Raw genomic sequence first — 25390 nt, 5'->3', positions numbered from 1 at the left:
AGATGCAGAGCTTCAAGGGAGAGCAAACACCAGATATAGACTCTGAGAACTGTTAACCCGACTACGACAATATGTCCTGCACTGGATATATCGCCACAAAACACGAAGAAGTGATACCCTGTCCCGCGAGAACACACACTAATAGTTGAAAAAAATATTTGTATTAAAACGATCTAAGTTTGGGAGGATTGTGAGCTCAGTAGACACCCGGGCGAGGGGAAGCCCGCCTCATGTGACAAGGGACAGGATGGAGAAATAAAGGATGGGAATGCCCACGAGGGGATATGCCCGGTAATACAGTATCCTGGCTGGCTGTGCTCTACTTTGGCTCCGTGTGAACGTGGTGAGAGCGAGAGTGTGAGCGCAATCCCAACCTCCAGAGAGCAACCGGAGGTCGGAACCATACATCATCACAAAGAGCAGGATGTCGCATACTTGCAGTACTTTAGGCTGCCTGGGAATTTGGAATGTTTTTGTAGCACTGTGAGCTATTACATGGTATATGTAAACCCTCCCCTGCATTTTACTCCAGCACCCCTCCTTCCCCCCCTGTTGTGTGTCGGTCTAGTGCTGGGAGGCGAGAGAGCCTCATGGCTATGTTATGACGCCGCTCTAATAAAAGGGGCTCTGCTGGCATGTGCAAGGCAGTGCAGCAGAGCCTCAGGAAGTGGCAACTCGTGCCTGCGTGTTTCTTTGGGGCTCCTACCGCGTAGACACTGCTTGGTACGCGGCCTGCCTGGGTGTCCCCAGTGCCGGTGCCGTCACTGCTTGGTACGCATCCCCAGCCTGGGATAACCTGCGCAGGTGATCCGGGCGCTGCAGGGTGATCCCTGACACATGCCTGCTGCGAGGATGCAGCGCATCTGAGCCATGTCAGGTGGACACGACACGACCTGTGGCCCGCCCCGGTACCTGAGGCGGGCCACCACATTGGCGACGAGGAGGTCTTGCCCCCCCTCACGCACCCCCGTGTGACGCTCCCGTGAGCGTGCTCTCCTTAATTTGACTCGGGGGGGGGGGGGAGGGTTGGGGGGGGTACGAACACGGATCCACGTGTGCGGTCGCAGCCCACGGCCGTGCCCAGTCCGGGAGCAGCGTCAGCCGCATGGCGTTTGGAAGTGGCACTGGGTGTGTGGAGGTTGCGCTGGTCGCCTCCACCCTCTGAAAAGGGTGCCTCCATCAGTGGCAGCAGCCGCAAAACGAAGGAACCCCGGCAGGTCCACGTGAAAGGGCTCGCCTCTAGACAAAGGAAGAGGCGGAGCATGTGAAGGCCCACATCCACAGCAGGGGGCACGCAACGGTTTGAACATTCTATGCGCGCGCCCCCTGCATCGGCGGGGATATACCTGCACCCGGGCTCAGCGGCGTGCAGGAAAATAATACCTTTGCAGGGGTATTGAGGCCCGTGAAGCGGCCTGGAAAAATCTAACAAAGAGAAGGGGCGTGGCCAGAAGAACTGGGCCGCGGCGGTGAGCAGCCCTGCCAGGCTCCATCAAGACCCGGGCTGCAACACGGCGGGCATCCAAAATAATCGGCCACTCATTTTAACATCTAGGATTGCCTGCAGTAATGGAACCGGGCTGTGGCGGTGAATGTGGACAGTGTCCTCCACCTGAGGCAAGTGGATGGGTGTGTCCTCCCATGAAAGACAAGCCTTCAGCCCACGAACATCAGCCACAAGGAAGAAAATACTGTAAAGTGGCAAAGAATATATTGGACAACTGGCCCTGTTGAGGGGTACCCAGTCACAAAAGGGACAAGAGGAACACCAGATCTTCTCTCTCCCACTCCACAACGGGCCAGGAAAGAAAGCCTGCCATCCCTCGTCTACACACAAGGAGGAAGGGGAGAGCCTTGATGCGTTCCATGGGAAGCTACGGGGCATTGCACTGTCATGTGACCTGGGAAACTTCGAGGAGGACGAGATCAGAGCACAGATTATCTATGGCTGCAGCTCCTCGAAGCTACGCAGGCAAGTCCTGAGAGACCCAGCGCTGACCCTCAACCGGATACTAGACCTTGGCCGTGCACAGGAACTGGTGGAGGTGCGGGCCTCAGTCATGAACTTATCAAGACACCACCTCAAGCTCGAGGCCCCCATGCAGCGGATCAAGCTCGAGGAGGTGGCAGCTGTCGGCAGGTGGCAAGGAGGAAAGTCAATGAGGAGGAGAGACTGGCCAAGGAGAGGCCCCAATGCCACAATATGCCATCAGTGTGGGTGGGATCTTCCACACCCGCAGGACTGCCCGGCGAAAAAGCACATCTGCGGGAGGTGTGGGAAGGTGGATCACTTGGCACGGGTGAGCCTCGCCCCGACACCAGCCAGCATGGCAGGGACATCGGGGGGGTGTGGGGGAGTGAGTCAAAAGGGAGAAAGACCCCCAGAGTGGCGGCGGTCCAAGTGGCGGAAGATCCAAAGAGAACGTAATATGATGTGGGGGAGGAGGAAGACAAAGAAAATGTATTCTTCCTGTCCTGCAGCAGCGCCACTGGCCAGTTCGATCCCAGAATCTTTTGAACTCAAACAGCACGCTGTCGGGCTCCGTGGTGTGCGGGCTGGAACATACCTGTTGGTTTGCAGTGCTAAAAGTTTAAGTTGGTGAATAACTATTAAGTGGTGCTCGGACTGGAATGCACCCAGTGTTTGCGGTGATGATGTAGGAATATAATGGGTGCGCGGACTAGAATGCACCAAAGTGGACCCAGTAGAGGGTCTCTGCTTGCAGTGGGGTGTGGTTTTTCTTTTGTTATAATAAAGGAGGGATGTTGTGTGTCGGTCTAGAGCTGGGAGGCGCGCAAGCGTCATGACGCTGCTCTAATAAAAGGGGCCCTGCTGGCACGTGCAAGGCAGTGCAGTAGAGCCCCAGGAAGTGGTAACTCGTGTCTGCGTGTTTCTTTGGACCTCCTCCAGACGCAGCGCATCTGAGCCGTGTCGGGTGGATCCGACACGACCTGTGGCCCGCCCCGGTGACACGAGGCGGGCCACCGCACACCCCCTGCCTAACATAGCATTTTTTAACACTGAAAAACTTTGAAATAAATCACTGCCTGCATGCGCCATTAAAAACCGGTGATCAGATTCTTCATAAAAATATGCAAGCATTAACCTTATTACACAAATGAAAAGGTTTTTGGTATTAAAGGTCTCGGAATATTGAAATGCACGTTGCACTCCCCGCGATGCATTTTCTTGACGATGGCCCAAGAAACGGGACAATTGTAGTATAAAAAGGGGCGGGGGGGGATACCTGAGAACGTTACCGATTGGGTAAAGCGACACATATTTGCGCCCCCGCACGGAGCCACTCACCCCGGATCTGCGCATGACGTCAGCCGGGATAACGGCCTCCATCTCCTCGGCGCCCTTGGCCAGGATGAGTAGCGCCCGTTTAGCTGCCATGGCTGCACCTGCTGCGGGATCAGGCGAGAGACAGGGAGCCGGGGAACACGGACTGACAACTAGAGCCCCGGGCAACGACACAGAAGAGGGACGAGCCAGAAAACTTCCCCACGGGTCAAAGGTTCCGCCGAGCGGTCGCGCCCGCCTGAGGGTGCGACTGGCAGCCATCTTTAAGAGGCGGAGGCGTACCTTACAGATCATAGATTCCCCCACACTCTGCCCTCAACGCTGAATAATGCATTATATCCTTATCAGTTTATACATAGAAATATTGCATTTTAAATATGCTAATGATCAGTAATTGGATACGATACAAAAATGCGGAACGTTTCAGGAGAGAGGAAATACTTAAGAATTATTATTGAATTATATGTTTACTACAGCTGTAATTCCAGTCCCCAAAACAGGAAGTTGCACAATTTCTCGCTTTCTAGAAAGGACGGCGCCAAGGCAACAAGAGACGGAGTGTGGCTGGAGTTTGGTGGCCATCGTTGGATAGTGCAGGAATTCCCAGATTATTTAGGTGTAATATTCATTTCTCCTAGTTTTACTCGTCCCTATACTAATCATTCAGGTGACCCAACTGTTTGTTTGTTTGTTTTATTTATTTCTATAGCGCACCGAACCCAAAGGTTCGGCATTAGAAAGTTTGCCAATGTTACAGATAGCCATGGTCACAGAATACAGAGAAATACAATACCATGAATGAATCAAAAGGTTCCAGGTGTAGTCACACAGGATCACTTTCCACTTTTGTAGTCAGGCCTCTCACCTCCAGGCATAAGAGCCTGCGTCGCCCAAGCCACAGCAGTAAATACAAACTGCCAGAAAAGCCCATTCGACAACGGGGAGGGTGCATACCGCATACTTGCCAACCCTCCGGATTTAGGCGGTAGGATACCGCTTTTTAAGCAGTCCTACCGCCTACAGATTGTCATGTGACAACTACCTATTTACAGGCCTGGCTGCCTCTGTCTGAGCCCCAGAGAGCTGCAGAGCATTGCACCATCTCCAAGGGGCGTGTTAATGGCCCATCATGTCATTATTTTGATTTATGACAGAGAGTGAGCGTGCGCCTGGCCGGCGTGAAACAGACACTCTCTGCCTTGTGCACTGCAGGCAGTCTTAGTGTCAGAGCGTGGTGACGGCGCTGCCCATGAAATCCTGCGCCTCTCAGCTGCCAGCCAGGTGTCTTCCGAATCCACTCGCAGGGTGAGCATACAGTCTCAATAGAGTTACACAGTTATCATAGAGTCAATCGGTCAGTGTAATGTTATTTAACTGTGAACAGAATTAGTTTTCGTATGCTGAAGCAAGCAGCGCGTCATGGATCAATGCCGTTAACCCACGTGACATGCAAGATTGTAAATAGTTCAACCCTGAATTGTGATAGCCGAGAAAAGCAGTCCATTACTACACGATAATGTGGTGTTGTAAACTTCACCTTTGAAGTCGCGCATAGACTTTCTATCATTTAAGAAATCAAAGTTTCGTTTAGAATGGAGCGTTAATTACAGTAGCGTGCGCAGGCGAAAATCATTCAGCATAAAAAGTAAAGTTACGGAGCACATTAGAAAGGAAAGTCAGTACCGTTCCCATAGAGCACATGTGGAAGGAAACTGAACGACTTTCCCGCACAACAGGAAATTATTCTGTGCCAAAGGCTGGAGGCATTTAAGAGTGAAGGAAGACGCACACGCGTAATAGTAAAAGATGGCAGCCATAAAGCATTCTGGATAATGTAGTTTAGGGTGCACACCATAGGTAGTAGGAGTTAGGAATAAACAAGAACATTTTACATGTAGATATTTTCTCGCATTACCAATACCCACTTAAGAGAAGGGTAGGCAACAGATAACATGCAGTGAACCCTCAGAACAATATGGATATGTCACCAGCTGCATTTTGAAACTTTATCTGTTGGAACCAATTGTAATGTATGGAGTTTGCCACAATTCAAGAATAAGATTACCTTAAAGGCCTTAAGGTGTTTTTTTTTAAGATACACTGAACAAGATTGGCAGTGGTTGGTGTGTGCTGCAGGGCATTGTTCTGCATCAAACCCAGAGCAATGCGCGTGGTTCTGATTGATTGGAAATCGTCCACCCATCACATTTCGTTTTGTTTAGAGGCCCATGTCCAGGTCACATTATATACTCAGTCTATGCAAGGGAAGGGCAGCAAATACAAGGAGCTACTGAGCTGCTGCTTATAGCTGGAATGGTGGCAGATGCCTGGCTTTACACATACAAGAAACCTAAATGAGGGTGAGAGCGGTTTTCCAAAGCAATAAAGTGGCGTTAACGAACGGCTGAGTTAGATTTGGACTTGCAAAGTGCAGGCACTCATGTTATACAGGAGGGCCAGTTGTGGTTAGGGGCACTACACTCAATCACTCGGTTCTTCACTCCCGCTCCTCTGCCCAAGGGGAAATATGCCTGAGAAACTGCTTTCTGGATAGTTACATGTGATATGAAAGGCAGAGCCATCCCATTAGAGACCTACCTATATTTTTGGCACTCATTTAGCACCTTGAAACATTCACATTTTCTGTGTAACAACTTTGCGGCAAGTTAAGGCAATTATCTATTTTTTGCTTCACATCGCATCATCCAGTATGTACTCCATCTGGGTTATGGACTAAAGGGCACAGCAATATATTTGTCTCTATATTACTTTTGTTCTAGGGATTGCCTTAGAAGCGTAATTTGCAGGAGCCTTTGCAGCCATCACTTCCCTTGGGGTATAAAAGTGTTATCACCTCGCTTTTCACACCCATTCCTCGACAGCAGACACTTGCTGACATAGAAGGATTTATAGACTTTTAGTGGGTATTTCCTGTTTCAGCTCCTTGCTGGCTGGCTATCTCCTCATAACCATTATGTTGAACTTTCCTATGTCACTTGAGGCCATTTCCTGTGATGTCATAAGGTCAAAGTTCATGTGACATTTTCTGTGATGTCACGCCCTGCCACTTCATTGGGTCACATTAATGTGACATCATTTCCTATGATGTCATCCTTATGCTAATTACTATTTTTGAAACTTTTAGATTCCTACAGATTTTTTGTCACAGAATGTTGGCATGTATGATACCGGCCAACATTCCGAGGCACCCGGGAGGGAGATTTCGCCAGAGAATTCAGGAGACTAGTGATGCATTGGGAAATAATTATTTTAGGCAGGAGAAGTTGAAAAATAGCCTCAATCGGGAGGGTGGCATGTATGGTGTAGTATAGAGGAAAGGTTATGGAGGCGTGATGATGGGCTACGTCATCACTCAGTGGAACGAATTAAGAGCCAGGAAGCCAGCGAAAAGGGGATTCCTAAGGTGACACTCTAACCCAGCGTATGTGTGCTATGTTCACTCGGGTGAGGCCCACGCAAGTGCGTAGTGCGCCAGGCCCTCCACAGCATCACATTGGTGACGAAGGGTGGTAGTCCACGACCCCGCCATCAGTGGCACCTCCTCTACGAGCATCAATGCCACCATCGGCTGCAGCGTAACAGCACGAGGCAGGTGCTGTCTCCAGTAAACGAGGCGGCAAGCGTAATTCGCAGCAGCAGGCCACATTGTTAGCTGTTTAACCTAATGAGATGAGAGAACTACGGCCACACACTGTGCGTGTGAGCCCGCACCAGAGAACACTGCAAGAGGTAAGGACCTAGGAGAACAGAGCCCCCTGTTGACCAAAACCTCTATTTAAAAAAATTACATAATACTAAAAACAAGTGCCCCCACACAGCCGCTCATCCCAGCTCGCAACATGGAGCATGAGAGGAAGCTAACCACCATAGAGGAAGGTGGCCACCCATGAACCAGACACCACCGCTCAGAAGCACATCCACCGAAAGGACGTCAGCCTACCCGGCGAATGTCAGAGGGCATCCCAGAAACACCGGAGAGCACTGCACCCCGTACTATCCCCTGCCAGGAACTGGTCATTCCCCAGAGCGTAAAAGCAAACCAAATCCACCGGATCACCAAGTGAAAGAAAAGGCTAGAAGTGACCACCTACAGAAAATGTCGGAAGAGAGACAGTCACTGCCTGCAGGCCGGAGCGTGCCCAGGTCCCTAGGAGAGTCTCTCAATCCCACAGACACACGAGCAGGAAGAAGCGCGTGGCATTACTCAGCACCAGGGTCACCCATGAAGCCATTTGATCTTTATGCAGAAGGCACCGCCCTTCAGTGGGAGCTGTGGCTACAGCAATTCGAGCTCCACCTCAAATCAAGGAAGATCATAGTGGGGGAAGAGAAACGCACACTACTCATGTTGAACCTAGGAACTTTGGTGTTACGACTGTTCAACACCCTGGCAAACAGAGGGCAAGAAGATGACTATCAAGCGGCCAGGACAGCACTGAATGGGAAGTTTTGACCCCAGGTAAACCCAGACTATGAACGATTTCAGCTAAGTTTTCTGAGACGGAGGCCTTCAGAACCGATTAACTTCCTTACCTGAATCCGGGAGCTAGCGCTCGGATGTGAGTTCCTGATGAAGAATTCGCAGTGAGGCAACAAGTAATAAACAGCATTTCATCCGAGAAACTGAGGAGAGACAGCCTATCAGAACGGACCATACCCCTCAAACGCATTTTAGAACTGCAACGCCAATGGGAAATAACAGACTCACAAGCAGCAGCCATGGAAGAAGCCATAAACCGCCTGCCGATTGACAGGGACAGCCACAAACTCCCAGGTGGCAGCCGTGGAGGCGAAAGGTCAGCCCGTGGAAATGCCACTGCAGTATCAACTCGCCCACCTCACACACAACGGCCGTGCAAATGGTGTGGCTGACTCTAGCACCGAGAAGAACCAAGTCCGGCCGTCAGCACCAAATGCCGGGAGGGTGGTAAGCTGAACCATTTTGCCTCAGTCTGCCTTAGTTCTAGACCGGAAGACACGGCCAAGTCGCTAAGGGCACCGAAGAGGAAAGGCCAGGACTGTAGGGTGAGACCCAAGCACCAGCGAGAGTGACAACAGGGAAAGCGAACAGTCAGACGAAGACCTGCCCCCAGGGCAGCGCAACATGTAACGGAAAAAACAAAGTGAATGGATACACCTCATCTCCACCATCCAGGCCAACAAAGGGATGGGAATGTTCAAATGCAGAGGCCAGCCAACCTGCATGGTGCTCATGAATGACGTGCCAACCAGAGTAGTCATCGACACAGGCACCACCGTAAATGTATTACCAGCAGGCCGATACAATACAATGCTAAGCAGGCCTCTGCTGCATCAGACCGTCCGACTCTACGCATACAAGAGTAAAGTGCCAATCTCGGTGAAAGTATCTTTCAAAACTATGATCACACACAACAGCGAAACATGCCGCACAAGGTTCTATGTAGTCAATGCTGGCGTAGAGACACTGTTCAGCTGCCGAACAGCAGAGAACCTGAAACTGATCCAATTCACATTCCAACTGCAACAACCAGCCATATATGCCCTGTTGGCCAAACATGCAAAACTATTCAGAGGGATCGGCTGTCTAAATAAACCAAACAGTCGTGCTACACATCAACCCCACCATCAGACCAAAAGCTGCCAACACAGCAGAGTCCCTTTTTCACATGCGGGTGGCAGTAGAAGCAGAGCTCAAGAAGCTAGCAGACCATAAAAGATGTCCAGACCCACCCCCTGGGTGTCCCCGATGGTGGTCACAAAGAAGCCACAGCAACCCAATGTGGTAAGAATCTGTATAGACATGAGGCTTCCAAGCCAGACGTTTGGGCGTGAGTGGCATATTACGCTCACTATCGACAAACTAATCATCAACTTGACTGGAGCGACAATTTTCAGTAAACTAGATCTCTGCTCCAGCTATCACCACAATTATGGCTTTCTTCAATACTACCCGAAAGACAGAGCTACTAATGGATGCCAGCCCTGTGAGGTTGGGCGCTGTACTCACCCAAACATACCAGAGCGGGATCTCACATCCCATCGCATTCGCCAGTCACACACTAACCAAGACCGAACAGAACTATGCCCACATTGAGCGAGAGGCCCTTGTCAATCTATGGGGATGTTCACATTTCCAGGTATACCTACTAAGGCACCATACACCACTCTATACAGACCACAAGCCACTCGTGCCAATCCTCAAAGGATCCGCCCCATAGCTACCTGCAAGGCTGGGGTGATGTATGCTCCAGCTGCAACCATTCGACATCGAAGTGGCCTACTGAGCAAGCAATGACAACCCTGCCGACTACCTCTCATGAAACCCACAACCAGCCACCCGCACAGAACAAGAAGCGGCACTGGAGACTGACAAGCATGTATGTCATGTGGTCGCATGCGCCAGCCCAAAGTGCAGAGTCTGGAAGAAATACAGAATGAGATGGAACAAGAGCCATGCCTACGACGAGTTATGGAGTCGATGAAATCGGGGGACTGGAGTTACTTCCTAGCAGCGACGGCCCACAGTACACCAGTCGCGCAAGAACTCCTACAGAACCTCTTTGGAGTGCGCTATGAGCTCTCTGTCTCCCCGGAAGGAATTGTCTTGAAAAGACATTGCATCATCCTGCCAACAGCCCTAGAAGATCGAATACTCAGACTAGCCCAAAAGGGCCACCAAGGCATCACCAAGATGCAAGTGTTCCTCAAGTCACTTGTGTGGATGCTTCACATGCAGGAACAGGTGATGGCATTAGTGGGGTCCTGCGCCACGTGCCAGGCATCCCAACGACAAGGCAAGTCATAGCCTCTCGAAAAACCCATGCAGTCAGTTGAGGTGGGACGCAATCAGTGTGGACTTCTGTTCAGTTGCAAACAAAGCATACCTACGCGTAGCAGTTGATGAGTTCAGCAGATACCCCGAAGTGGAGCCATCCCGGTCCACTGACGCAACATCAGTCATCACAGCACTCGAGAAAATATTTGTCATACATGGCATACCCAACAAACTTAAGAGCGACAACTGACCCCCATTCAAAGGGGCGAGAACTACAGGGGTATTTAGACTATCTCAACATCCAGCACTTGGAATCACCCCCTATGTGCCTCAGGTGAATGGTGATGCAGAACTCTTCATGGCCGCACTGAACAAAGTAATACGTATTGTATACTTTGGTGTAATACGAGGTGTATAGATTCCTGCAGATCTCCCGACAGACGCCACACTCGTCAACTCACACATCCCCAAAGGCCCTCATGTTTGGCACCCCCATCCAAGTAGTGCTCCCCATACACCCCAGCTGGAGCGCACCAGACGTACACCATGAGCAAATTGAAGAAGACAGACAAGCACCGAATGAGCTTGAGAGCCAAGGTCGATGGGCCGTGCCTAGCAACATAACCCCAGAGGACAAAGTGCTAGTTAAGAACCGGTCTCACTCGATGAAACTAGCCTTGTCTTATGAACTGACCCTGTGGACAGTGGTCGACAAGGACCACGAGATGGTGTCATCAAAGAGAGGCCAAGAGACAGTAACCCGGAACGCCTCCCATTTCCGGCGAGAACCACCCACCCTATGGAGGGAAGAGATGCTAACTAGCAGGGTGACAGTCAACCAAGGTGATTCTCCTGAAACACCCAGACCCCTGAGAGACCAGAATGAAGAGGGCACCACCACCATTCCTCTATGGCTGTGGGGGTCTCCTTCTGGTCTTCTGTGCGCTCTTCCTCCCCTCCAACCTCTTTTAGTGGGTCTTCCTCTGGCTCGGCCCTCTCCATTGGGGTTGTTCCGGTGGCTCCTCTCTGGTGCAGCCACTGTTGGTTGCCTCTGCTACTGGTCCTTGCCATTTCTCCCATCCTTCCCCTCTCAGGGGTCTGGACCTGGTACTCTGCCCCGGGGGTGGTGGGCCCAGTTCCCTGGTCTGGGGGCCTGGACTCTGGATGTCCTCGCCTGCGGTCCGTGGGGCTCTCGGTGGAGGTGGCTTCCTCCATTCTGCGGGCGTTCTTCCTCATCAATGCTGGTGGTGCTTCTGGTCCTGGTGTCTGGTGCTGGGGTGTCCTCTCCCTTGGATTCGGGTGCTCTGGTTTTCAAGTTCTCCTGGATGTTCCCCATGGGGCACTGTGTCACTCCCTCCTCGCTCTGTCCCCTCCTTGGGGGTTCCCGTCTGGGGTGCGCCCCTTGTTGGGGTTGGTGGGTGGCTCCTGTGTTATTCTCGTTGGCTGGGCCTGTCTCTGCTCTGGTGCCCCCCCTTGGTTCTCCCATTGGTCCTGCGGGCTCTGCAGTCGTCTGCCTTTGGAGGGGGGTGAGCCTTGTATCATTTTTGGCCTTCACTCTTGTCTTCTTGGTGGCCTTCCCTTTGCCCTGCTGGCCAGATGTGTTTGGTGCTCTCTCCTGGGGTGGGCGGCTTTCCTGGGGGTCTCCCCTGATGCCCAGTTCTTTGTGTGTCACCCCTCCTCCCTCCTTCAAGGGAAACACACCAACGATCCCCAAACAGGACCAGCAAGGCCACGGCAAAGGCATGAGGCTAGCCATCAGCCCCAGAATGAAGGTGCCGTCGGACACCGACAAAAGAACCGAGGGACACAGCAGCACCCAAGCCAGCAACGCCCAGCAGCAGAACCAGATCGGGACCAGCGATAACCCCCATGACAGTCGACTCCAACCCCCAAGCAGAGCCAACAGAGGAGAAGGATGTGGCCAAATACAGGGCTTGACGTGTACCACCAGGAACAGAACCCAGACAGGCAACATCCAACCAGTTCGGGGGAACCCAGAAGGAGACCCTGACAGCCATAGTGGAACCTCCCACTGCGGGGGAGGAGGCCACTCACCAGGATGACCGGCGACCCAGAAGGATTCCCCCTGCAAGGAACACAGGATCGAAGAACCTCGGCTCTGACACCCCCACAGGAGCAATCCAACCCAAAAGGGCTGCAGCCCTCACCCTGCCTGAATTATGGTGGGTGGGGGGTCTTGGCGACATCCAGCGGCTGAGGGGTTGCCAGGCGGAATAGAAGGCGAGCATCATCACCACACCGGAGACCCACTCCGCGGACCAAGAAGAGCTATGGCCAACCGACCGGGACGGCACCCAACTGACACCCACAGCTCCGCAAGGGCGACAGGAGCACACCAGAGGCCACTGAGAAGGAAGAGTGGGTTGGGCCCCCACCCAACACAGTGGCAGTCCTAGATACTGCGGGAGTGTGACAGAAACCAAGGCATAACATGGAACGGCATGGCAGTCCCCACAGCCAGCTAGAACCAGAAGGCAGCAGAAACCAATCCCAGGCAGCAGGGCCCGGCACAGCAGAACAAATGTCCCAGTCACTGAAACGAGGGCAGGAACCTGCCTTCCAGGAGCCTACCGTTGTGCAGTGCAACAACCTGGCGTAAAGCCCTGTTAGGGAGAATTTAAATTTCTGTGCTAACTCCCTTCAACCTTAGAGACCCCCAGCTCTTTTGCTGGACATAGGGCTTGTGACATTTTCCACTTGAGTGAGTGGAATCTTTTTCTCACTCTCTCGTGTGTTTTTCCTAACTAGGATTTTAGTGTTTTACTTTTTTATGGAGTCTGACAAACTCCATAGGCATCTGCTTTTTGTATAGTGACACAAAGCACCTTAGGTGCAGTGCCACTGAAAGGTCCCTTGGGCTTCTCTGAATGTTTAAATACATTTACTTGGGTGAACTACCATTCCCAAGAATAGTAAGATGACCCCTGTCTTACCTTTCCCTTTGTGGGGCAAGCAAACACCACCCTATGTGGAGTGCTGGGGGGTTACTTAGTAATTCCCTATCCCACTTCTCATGTAACATTTTTTATTACACTAACCTACTTTAAATGGCTGGTGGCAGTGGTTTAATTTTTACTACCGGTGTGCATTTTTATGGCAGGCTGAACCCTCAGCTGCAGTACATCTCCCATGGGTGACCATTTTCCCAAAATGGCTCCTGTCTTCTTTTTTCACCATTTTCTGTTTGTTCGTTTCTTCTGGGCCGTTACTCTGTTAGTCGATGCAGGTTTGCGTCCTTGTTGTGTTTTGCCTTTGGTGGGCTTCAGCGCTAAAACCCACCCCGGCTCCAGTGTGTCTGGAAAGGCAGGATGTGAGGGAGGGTCCCGAAACGTCCCTGTCCTTTGGTGTGCCTGAGTGAAACCAGTCCTGATTGGCCGGTTGGCTGTCCTGAAAGAACAGCCACCCTGCTGTGTGATTGACAGCATATGCTGTGAATGAATGGGAAATCACATAAAAAGTGAGGTTTTTGGGACTAGAGGCAGAGTCAACCACTGGAGAGGAACAGCCGAAAATGAAGACGTGACAAGACACCAGCAGCACCCTCCTGGACTGCGAGGTTCCGGATGAAGCCCTGTAGCTGTGCGGACCCCATTTTCATATCGACTGGGAAGACCCGTACAGGACAACTTCCTCCCTTAAGCTGGTGAGACCCACTGTCCTCAAGACAGGCTTCCATTTGGCACAACCCCCGGACTTGCTGTGCCTCACCAGAGCTGCAGAAGCCCAATGCCAGGGGTCCTGTGACCACTGATGAGTGCATCATCTTGAGAAGTTTGAATCTGGCCAAATCTTTGTGGGCATCCCAAGGACCCTACAGAGACAGGAAATCCTGATCCAGAGTCCCCTCACCCGAGTCCAGGAGCGAGGGAGCACGCTTCTTCCAACCAGATGTATTCGTTCTTCATTGACGCCGAGGAAAAGGCACCAAAACACTGAAGTGCATCTGAAACAAAGGAGATCTGTAGCCGAGGAGACCCTCTCCCGAGTACTGCCGCAGGAGCCCACCAGACGTCCTTCCTTGCATCACCATGACCAAGGTCCAGGAACAAGGGTCTAATAAGCTGTAGCAAGGAGGAATCCAGCTGGAACATTTTTCTTCAAATCACAGGCAACTGTCGGGCTTGGGGTGTTAATCCTTTAGCCATAAGTTGTGCTTGCTATCCTGCGAAGTGCTTTTTGATCTAAACTCTCCTGCACTGGCCTGAACAGCTTGTGCTCTCCACAATGTAGCTAACTTGAGTTACTGTGATTTCTGCTCAACGTACTATCTTTGTCAAGACTTTACCTAAGAAGAAGTGCATCAGAACTATTGACTTTGTCCATTGACTTTGCCTGTCCTGGCTCTCTAAAGGCACCCCTCTAACCCTACTGGCGTTGGCAGTACTTGTGCCTTCATAGGTTATAATTGTGATTACTATTATTGCTGGGATAAAGGTTCATCTGCCTCCCTTTGGGAGAGTGTAATTGTTTTACACTGTGGAAATTATGTTCAAAATCTGATTCTAACCTTTCCTTCCTTTACAACTCAATAACTGAATTGGTCACTGGAAATAAGTGCAATACTGACCTTAACTGAAGTCACAGCCGTGTGCTGGAACATGTGCTAGCATAAAGTATGTACCAACTTTTATTGTCCTTTAAAAACGAAATCCAAACTTTGATTGAATGTTACTAGTAAAGGAAACCTTTTAAAGAATGCTTATTTAGACCTTGTGTGTATTATAAATAAATATGTATATATAACTTTGAGTGTTAGTGTTACTTGGCTACTAGTACTTACTGATTTCAATCTTGCAGCTCTACAGCCCACATTGCACCTCTTAAAATAAGCCTGGCTGCTCAGTCACACTACCAACTTGTGTAGTACAGGCCTATATTAAAAGGTGGGTTACCTAATACCAAGCAGATAAGTCGTGTGTAGTCCTCACCAGTTGGACTGCACTCATTCCTACCCAACACTGGTAGCAGGTGGCGGGATTGGTGTAGAGTGGTTACACAGACTATTGGTTCTACTTGTGCCCAAAGAAACCAACCACAAGACTAGCTCCACCAAAAAGAAAAGCAACTTGTAACAATGCCTAGTATGCATAACTTTTACGAAGCAGCCCTAACTGCACTTACCATTGATCAACTGAAAGATTTGTGTAGAAACAGGGGTCCGATTTTAAAAGGTAGAAAGAGCCATTAAATCACCAACAATTGGGAAGTAGGCCTGTATCACTTACTCCCCAGAATGATCTGGAAGGAAATGAGGAGGATGTTAGTTTAGAGATTAGCTCCAATCTGCCCGAGTCAGAAACTGAGGATGATCCTCAAAGGGTGAACAACCCTCCTCCCCAAGTGCCTTCTGTGCCTCATCAACTTCTTACTGTGACCCGAAAGGGTCAAAATCTAAGTCCTGAAAATCTCTCTCTTGAAAGAAGGAGACTGGAACTAGAATTCAAAAAGCTTCCAGTGCTCTCTAACGACAAAGAGATGAGACTAAGAGAAAAAGAAATGCAGCATGAATATGAGATGAAAGAGACGTCGCTTGAGTCTGCGTCCTTTTCAGGATCTTCTCGTCTGCTAGTCCCAAGAGACCTTGCTTAGCGGCTGTGAGTATGTATGATCCTAAACTTGATGTGTTGGATTGGTTGGGTACAATTGAATTCACTTATGGTTTGCAAGAGATAAGAGGGATTGATTTAGTTGCATGGTTGATGTCTAGGCTAACCGGAATGGTTGTGATTCTATTATGGAGTTAACTGCCAGTGAAAGGAAAGACTCCATCCCAGTTTCTTAAAAGGTTCAGAAGCCTTAAAACGACTGATGGTACCCCTTGGGCTACATCAGTGTGTGAGTGTTTGAAACACCTAGATTGCTGCGTTAAGGGTTACAGAGTGAACACCTTTGAAGGAATGAGAAACCTGTTTTTACTTCAGAATTCTTTGACACCTGCTCTCCTGAGCTGAGACAGCACTTGGCTGACTCTAAGGAACTTGATCCTAAGAAACCAGCACACGCTGTTGACGTGTGGGTAGCCAACAGGGCCACTCTGATTCTGGGGCAACTCATAAGAAGGAAGAAGGGAAGCATCACAAGAAAGAGGGTAAAGAAGGTTCAAATTCCAACCATCCAAAAGAGGCCCACAAACACCATAAGGGCAAATCCCATGGGAAACCATACAGGGCTAGTGAACCCTCTGGAGTCCATGCAGAGGGAGGTCAACAGAAACCCCCATTCCAGAAAGCATTTGGTAAATGTTTTGTTTGTGGGTGTATCTACTGACCATGTGAAAGGGGACCCCCCATGCAAGTGTAAACCTTCAGGGGTCCACACTGCCTCATTAGCCTTCACCCCAGTGGCTGAATCACCAATGTCTAGTGCACACTTTCACTTACTAGCTGAAGAACCCATTGGAGTCTCAGCCAGTGTTTCTTTAGTGTCCTTGGGTCTGTGGGAACAACAGAATATAGATGTCTATAATACCATGCCTGACAACACCAAAAAATATTATAAAGACAGTATTCGTGTAGATGGCCAGGAGACTCATGCCACTAGAGACACTGGGGCAAGCATTACAGTGGTTGATGAGTGTATTTTCAAACCTGATGATGGATGTAGCTAAGGCACCCAAAGGTCCCACTAAACTTGCAGGAGGCCCTATCCAAATGTTTCCTACTTTGCCAGCCCTCATCCAGTGCAACAACATGACTGTGAGAATCCCTGTCAGTGTACAAACGGAAGTACTTGGGAGAGTCCTGTTGGGTGATGACTTGAAAGCTCTTGGTGTAGTGTCTAGTACCCCCAGCTCTCCCAGCAAAAAGAAACAGGATCTGACAAGATTGGCCAGAGAGGCAACATTAAGAGACTCACAGTTGGAGATCAGGGAAGAGTTCAACAACTCAAACCAAGCAGATAAGTCTTTTGTAGTCCTCACAGTTGGACTGCACTAATTCTTACCTAACAGGCCCCCAAGGAGACCACCAGTAGCACGACAGACCTCCGCCTGACATAGACCTATGCCCAGAGCACAACTGCCTTGTTCTGATCTTGATGGTCGTGCAGATTAAAAAATACCTCCGTCCCCAAGTACCGCACAGGAAGAAAAATAATCACTGCCTGTGCAATCTTTGAGGCCACAGGTGTGTAGTGAGCCATCAATCTGGAACCAGGAACTGCCGGAAGGACCCCCTGGCCACTGTACGGCAATGAGTAATTATTCAAAAGGGAAACAATCGTAGCACAGCTTACCTAAATGTAATGTGATCACAGGCCCAAGTGTGGTGAGGGACAGCAGAAGCCAAGGACAGAGTCCGTGAGGCAGGTTTCCAGTGAGACGAAGGTAACAGATGAACACCTGAAGCGATAGTAAAAGCACAAAACGTAGTCCGTGGCAGTCCAGTGTGCAAACAAGGTCAAAAGCCGGTTCAAGAGCTGAAAAGTTCCAAGCAAGGAATGATCCGTTAGACAGTCCGGTATGCAGAATCCGAGGTCGTGAGCCAGAGGAAGACAATAACACTGTCCGAAGCAATGGTGATGCAGGGCGAATTAACGAGATTGTTGTGCAAGTCCCATCACGTGACGCCTGGCTCTCCGTGTACGATGTCGGTTGCGCCAATCAAACAGGAGTCTCCATTTCAGCTGCCAATGGAGGGAAGGTTGGAAAACTCCCAGACTGCCAAACAGCGCTCTCCCATGTCTGGCGGGAGGTTGCCGCTTTTGAGTGCGAGACCGTGAGTACTGAGTGCCCTGGTGGATAGTGACTGCATGTGTGCTAACTGGGTGTGGGCTAATTCGTGCACTCGTGGAGTGTGTAGCAGGGTGGGTGCTGGGAGACGTGACATGCCTGCTACAACCACCAGACTAGGGACTCGCTCCATTGTCCCAGTAGAGCCGGGGCCTCCCCAGAGATAACCACACCTCCTCACCTGTGCCCGGGGCACGGTCGTCCTAGGCCAACAAAACCCCGATACTGGGGACCCACTCCACTGTCCCAGTAGAGACATAGCCGCCCCTGCCTGGGATGGCCTCCTTAACCAATACCCGGAGCTCATCAGGGGCAACAGGAGTGCAACCTCGCTCCACAGGAAAACCCAGCATAGCTGGGGATTCCCGGAGAAGTCAGCGCGAGCGGATGCCCCCATCTCAGCACAGGACGGACGGCCCCGCGGGAGCGAAGAACAAGGACTCCCCGAGCTATGTTTAAGGAAGGTGGTGGAAGAACTGCTCAAGGATCCCTGCTGGAGGCAGGAACAAGAAAAAACGTGTGTGGCTTGGGGGAGGCAGGCTCTTATGCCCAGAGGTGGGAGGCAGGACTACAAAAGTGGAAAGTCAAAAATGGTTTCTCTGGGAGTGGGTCACCTCAATGATTAGTACTGGGACGAGGAAGAGGGATATAGAGGAAATGGACAAATGCAATCTTTGATAAGTGGCTCGAGGGTCACCTGTCAGCCCTCAGGCTACTCTTCCTGCCCACCATGCTGTGCCTCTTCCAAAACTCTAAACTTTGTATAACATCTTCATGTAGGGTTATTCATAGCTGCTAGGTTTCCCTGTTGTATGTGTAACCGTTGAGCCAGTCCTGTTTTTTTTATTTCGCACTACATGCTGGGACTTGTAGCCCCATCACTGCAATGGGAAAACAAAACTAGAAGTTCCAGCCTGCAATTGAAAGCATAAAAAAAGGACTGGCTTGAGCAGTCAGGCGAGGAACTGGGAAATTAAGCAGGGAGGTGGGTTGTTAGTCTGACCTCTTTAAGTACTGCAACTAGAGTGGCCACTTGTCACACATGCAATTTCCAGACTTGCCTACGTGTTGAAAAAACTAAAGCCATGAGATTTTCAGGCCATTAAAAAAATAATGCGCAATTACATCTATCCCCATCTCTAATTTAGTCCAATCTGGACAAACATGAAATGTCCTAGGTTGTGCAGCAGAAATAGCATAGAATCACAACCTGGAAAGCCATCACCCAACGTAGATGAAGTCTTCTGAATAAAAGCTGTAGTGAACCCGACAGAGGGAGGCTGCTATTCGAGAGGGGTCTGAGCCCGGAAGAAGGCAATCCAGGGGTGAAAAGCCATCAGCCAACGTACAAACAGAAAGAGTATTTTTGTTTTGTTATTTTGAACACATCATGGCCTTGGAGGCAAGAGACAGTTGTGTAGAAAAGAGATTTAGGGCTGTGGCCAGACGCAGAGGACGATGGCCGCCTGACTCTGCTGCTCCATTTCATCTGAATTAACAGCATTTTTATTATTTACCAGCCCCACTCTACTTCTTACCTGCCTCCCCAGATTTTCGCTGGGTCACGACGGCTCCCTCCTAGAAGTTCGCTGTCCCCGAGTGTGTTCTTCTGGGGCGCTCCGCCGACCATCTTGGCTGTGGACCTGTCACTCCCGACAACGGCCGCCTCTCATGAGGTAATTTCCGGCATTGTACGGGCCTTGTCGGCCCGTTCTCAACTCTTCAGCGCCACCGCATGCAGTCTCACGAACACTGCATCTACATTGAAAATTAAACAGCACATCAAAGTTACGTTTTATTTTCATTTTCTCCTCAACGCAAGTGTGTATGGACATTCCTGCTCTTCCACTCGAATACTCTTCACTTCTTAATCCTGCCTGGTGCATCCTGTGCTTTGTGCATTTTCTGTTGCGCACTTCCCCATAAGCATATCACTCCCACTATAAGAGCAAAACCTGACACATAGAGGCAAAAGCTTTGTCTATATTTGGTCATTTATGAATATTTCAGATTATTCGCGCAGTGCTATTTGACTTTGCTGACATTTTGATGCTGTTCTGTGCGTTGGTTGGTGCGCATACTTCTACAAGGATACCACACTGATTTAATTACCTTCTTGACTTATTCTGACTAAGTTGGCTCTGCCTGGCATTTGGTGGTCACTTTTATGGCTGCTATCGGTTACTCTTGAAACTCAAGCTGTCCTGTGCAGTTTTGGCACCCTTTTCTTTTGACCTGAGTCACTTACCGATATTATCTGGTACCATGGCCTCTGGTAAGGGCAATCAAAAATGCTGACTATTAATAAGGAATCAACCCTTTTCTCGGCCAATCTTAAAAGGCCAAAAAGTGACTCACCTCCACCGCTCTCCCCTGCTGACCATGCCATTGAGGCTAATCTACAGGAAATAAGAGCATTAAAACCCTTCATTGAGACTACTAATCAGGAGCTACAGCAATTAGATGGCAGATGGAATGGGTTTGAAGATAGAATGGATAAAATGGAGAGGAGAGTTGGCTTCGTAGAGGATTTTTCTCCTAGGGTTGTGCTGCTTGAAACAATGGTTAAAGATTTCCAGAAACCTAATGAGGAGTTGGAAAATAGGAGCAGGCGCAATAATCTACGTATTTCTGGCTTGCCAGAGGGGTGTTAAGGGTCTGACCCCATTGCGTTTCTTCAGAAGATGCTGACTGCCCTGCTTCACCTACCACTGGATTCATCATTTAACATTCAGCGTGCCATCGCATCGGTCCTGTTAGAAATCCTACATCCTCTCACCATTCTCCTCGTAGGCTCATATTCTATTTACTTGAATATACTCAGCTTCAACTCATAATTTCTAAGGTCAAGGAGAAAAACTCTCTCAGTTGGCATGGAAGCAAACTTCATTTCTCACAAGATGTGGCTGTCATGAACTACAGAACACGTCCCTTTTGGACTTCCTGGTCCTTGTCACAACGGGGCATGCACTCCATAATACTCCCAACATGGTCGTCCAGCGTGAAACCCCTTTCTCGCTCCACGCGCTGGACGTAATGTATTCTATTAATAGACCACTCCTTCCGTGGCTCCGCGCGTCTCAATGCTATTGCAAAGTAGCGATCCGACGTGTGTCCCGTAGCTCACGGTATTGTTTCTTTGTACCTGTCTATCTACCCGTTCCTTGCCCCTTCCTTTCCTCCTATTTCCTGGACTCGTGTGCTAGTTGCACTTTTCCTAGTTCCCCGGATTCCTGGATCCGCGTCCCGGAAACTGAACGCACTCTGGAGTCGGAAGAGACTCGGGCAGCCTTGTTCAAAACCAGGTCCGTCCGCAAGAAGGCAGCGACCAATGACTCCAGCAAAGAACGGACCCAGGTGAGAAGGGGGGAACTCCTTGACAGTTTGAGACGCCACACGACCGAACTCGATAGCAACATGGAAGCCGCCGTTCAGGACCTGATGCGTCGCATGCAAGAACTATCAACCGAGGTCCAAAATCTTAAGGCGGAAAATGCTGCACTCAAACAATTGGTCCTATCCTGGGATTCGGCCACAAAAGAAAGCGTCCTTGTTGGGCGGCATTGTTGACAAATACGATGGGTCGGCAAAAACCCTTTGTGGATTACTGGATTCATGTTTGGTCCACTTGACATTTAAGCCTTATTACTTTTCAACTCCCCACGACTAAGGTGGGTTTCATAATTTCCCACCTTTCCGGGAATGCCATAACCTGGGCTACACCCCTCGTTAACTTCGGCAATGCCCTCCTAGATGACTATGATGGGTTCATACAGGCCCTTTAAAACATGTTTGATCGCCCTGAGCAGGTCTATAGTGCCCTGTTAGACTTTCAGCATATTTCCCAGGATATGCTCACTTGTGTGACCCGATTCAAACAATTGGCCAAGGAAGCTGATTGGTCCTCTGAGGCGAGTTTCACCCTGTTCAGGAGAGGACTGAATGATGAGATTAAGGATGAGTTGGCCAGAGTGGCTCGACCAAACTCATTCCAGGCACTAATGGACCTTGCCATGCAAATAGACTTCCGTATCCAGGAAAGAAAGGCTGAAAAGAAGAAATTCAAGGGAAATCCTTCCAAGGTGTCCTTTGAGAGCACCATCAGAACGGACACAAACCCAGGCTCAGTCACAGAACCAGAACCCATGCAGATAGGAGCCTTCCATGGACCCTTATCCCCGCAAGAAAGGATGAGAAGGATTCATACGGGGTTGTGTATGTATTGTGCTTCGGACAAACATTTGGTTAGGGAATGTCCTCTAGCCCCCCCCTCGGCGTTCGGGAAACACCAGCTCCCGATCCTAGATGGAGCAGAGCTTCAGGAGAGAGATGTTTGCTCCACATCAATTCCATCCTTGAACTCTCCTGGACAAAACAAATTGGTCATACTACAGGCATTTCTATCACACTCCAAGAGCAAGACCTATCCCATTTTGGCCTTGGTAGACTGCAGAGCTATGGGGATCTTCATTGATCATGATTGGGTTGCTAGTCGCCAGATTCCGTACGAGACCCGAAGTACCTTGCAGCCTGTGGAAGCCATCGACGGAAGACCCCTCACTTCAGGGCCCATAAGCCTGCAGACCAAGGAGATCCAGCTCTCAATAAATCACCATCAAGAGCTGATTAGATTCGACATCATTAAGTCAGCCCACTACCCCATGGTATTGGGTATTCCCTGGTACAAAAACACAATCGGTATATCAATTGGACAGCAGGATCACTATTCCTAGGCTCAGATTTTGTATGTCTCACTGTCTATTCCTGGAACCTTCATTAACACCCCCTAAGGAACCGCATAAAGACCAAGAAACACCACTCATGGTTTCCAATATCATACAAGTCCCTGAGGCCTACCAAGGTTACGCTGATGTTTTTTCGACTGCCATAGTCCAGGCCTTACCCCCACACAGGCCTGAAGACTGCGCAATAGAAACGGAACCCTCAGCAGTTATTCCCTTCGGCAGGATGTTCATCCTTTCTGAACCCGAGAAAAAAACCCTCAAAGAATACCTGGATACCAACCTTGAAAATGGCACCATAAGACCTTCAAAATCTCCAGCAGCTGCTTCGTTATTCTTTGTTCCCAAAAAGGATACCCAGGAACTCAGACCTTGCCTCGATTATCGTGGCCTAAATCAATGCACCCTCAAAGAGCGATACCCACTACCCTTGATTTCGGATATCCTGGAAGCCATAAGAGGCGCGGTAATATTCACCAAGTTGGATCTCCGGGGTGCCTATCATTTGATCCGTATCCGGGAAGGAGACGAGTGGAAAACCGCCTTTAGAACACCCTTTGGCCATTATGAATACCTGTTCATGCCCTTTGGACTAGCTAATGCCCTGGCAGTCTTCCAGTGTTTTATGGATAGGGTGTTCTCTGACATGTTGTTCCTCTTCGTCATTGTATATCTGGATGACATATTGATCTTTTCCAAGGACCCTCAAAAGCATGAAGAATATGTAAAGGCAGTACTACAAAAACTCTGTGAACACCAACTCTTAGCCAAACCCGAAAAATGCTTGTTTCACGTTACCTCTGTTCACTACCTAAGATTTATCCTTAGCCCAGAGGGAATTGGTATGGACCCTTCAAAGGTAAAGGCTTTTCTGGCATGGCCTGTTCCTACGTCCGTGAAACAAGTTCAATCCTTCCTGGGGCTTGCCAATTTCTACAGAAAGTTCATATCCACCTTTTCCGAGATTGTTCAACCGATCGTTGCTCTCTTAAAGAAGGACACCCCTTTTATCTGGTCCACACAGTAAGACACAGCGTTCCAGCGTTTGAAGACCGAGTTTACACAAGCTCCTATCTTAGCCCAACCCGACATAAGCCGACCATTTCTAGTGGAAACAGATGCCTCTAATTACGCCTTAGGAGCAGTGTTGAAACAGAAATTAGAAGATAAACTGGAACACCCCATTGCTTATCTTTCATGAACCCTGACTCTGAGTGAAACACACTACTGCGGCCTGGAAAAGGAATTGTTAGCCATCCGCCAAGCCTTCACTGAATGGCGGCATCTACTTCTGGGAGCTAGACATCCAGTCCAAGTCCGTATGGACCATCGGAATCTTCAGATTCTACAGTCATTGTAATGTAGAAATAGTTGTCAGGCCCATTGGGCCTACTTTTTTGCCCAGTACCAGTTCCACATCACTCATGGTCCCGGATCACATAACCTGATTGCTGACACCTTGTCCGACATCCTGACTACGTAACCACTGAAGATAAGGCATATCCTAAAATGTTTTCCCCCACGATCTTCGTAGCTCAAGCAGTCAACCTCCTGGAAGAAATCCGAGCGCAAACCCAATCCTCTGAGTTATGGAGGGATATGTCAAGGAAAAACCAATGGAATCTAAGAGCCAAGGAAGGATATTTATTCAAGGACAATGCACTGCTCATTCCAACACAGAAACAACAGAAAATAATAAACCTCTGTCATGACACACTTCACTCCGGGCATCGTGGCATCACCAATACCCTCCGTTTTATACAGAGACAGTTCTGGTGGCCTAAAATGAAGACTGACGTACAGCAGTACGTCCAAGCTTGCGTTGTCTGTGCTCAAAATAAGCATGATAACAAGAGACCGGCGGGTCTTCTACTGCAACCAACACTGCCAACTAGGCCATGGGAATTCATCGCTACAGACTTCATTGTGGAACTACCACCATCTCGAGGATACACTACTATCATGGTTACCATAGACTTGTTCACTCATATGGCTCATTTTACGCCCCTCAGTAAACTACCACCCTCCTCTGAACTAGCTGGAATCTTTCTGGAACACATATTCCGCCTGCATGGACTTCCTTCCAAGATCATATCTGATAGAGGACCTCAATACGTCTCACAATTCTGGAAACATCTCTGTCGAGTTCTTGGAATTCAACGTGCCCTCTCTTTAGGGTATCACCCCCAAACCAACGGAGCCACAGAATGTGCGAATCAGACCCTGGAACAGTATCTTCGATGTTTCGCCACCAAGGTCCAGGATGACTGGTCACTCCTGATACCCGTTGCTGAATTCGCCTACAACAACTCTGAACATTCAGCGCTCAAAACCAGTCCTTTTTATTGTAGTCAAGGGTTCCATCCATCGGTTTTACCCTCTGTTCTTCCTCATTCTACACTGGTACCTACTGTTGACTCCTGGATCAAAACCCTCGTCAACATACACCAGGAGGCCAAGGAATACTTAGAGAAGGCCAGAACGCAGACCAAGAGATATGCAGATTCCAAAAGAAGACCAGGCCCCTCTTATGCAGTCGGTGACCAAGTATGGTTGTCATCAAAATTACTACCCCGACATCTACGACCAAACAAATTGGCCCCCCGGTACTATGGTCCATTTCCCATCAAGGAAATTATTAACCCTGTCTCATACCGGATCAAACTACCAGACTCCTGCAAGAAAATTCATCCAGTTGTTCATACCTTCTTATTGAAACCCTACATTCCATCCTCCCGGAAATCCTGTAGACCTCCCCCTCTGCTGGTCGACAACCAACTGGAATATGAGGTATCCCGGATTTGCGATTCCAG

General features: G+C 49.6%; 1 protein-coding gene across 1 annotated transcript in view; it reads right to left on the bottom strand.

Moving 5' to 3' along the window:
* The window catches only part of PARK7 (Parkinsonism associated deglycase), a 105587-nt gene extending 102097 nt beyond the window's left edge, over positions 1-3490 (bottom strand). Inside the window, exon 1 of the mRNA XM_069621847.1 lies at positions 3311-3490. Coding sequence (XP_069477948.1) covers positions 3311-3400 — 90 coding nt within the window. The 5' untranslated portion in view covers positions 3401-3490. The remainder of the gene's footprint in view (positions 1-3310) is intronic.
* Between the last annotated feature and the right edge of the window lie 21900 nt (positions 3491-25390).

Source organism: Ambystoma mexicanum, chromosome 5q (genome assembly GCF_040938575.1).
Source record: "Ambystoma mexicanum isolate Mex_15411 chromosome 5q, UKY_AmexF1_1, whole genome shotgun sequence".
NCBI classification, from domain to species: domain Eukaryota; kingdom Metazoa; phylum Chordata; class Amphibia; order Caudata; family Ambystomatidae; genus Ambystoma; species Ambystoma mexicanum.
This window is presented reverse-complemented; position numbering and strand designations above follow the sequence as displayed.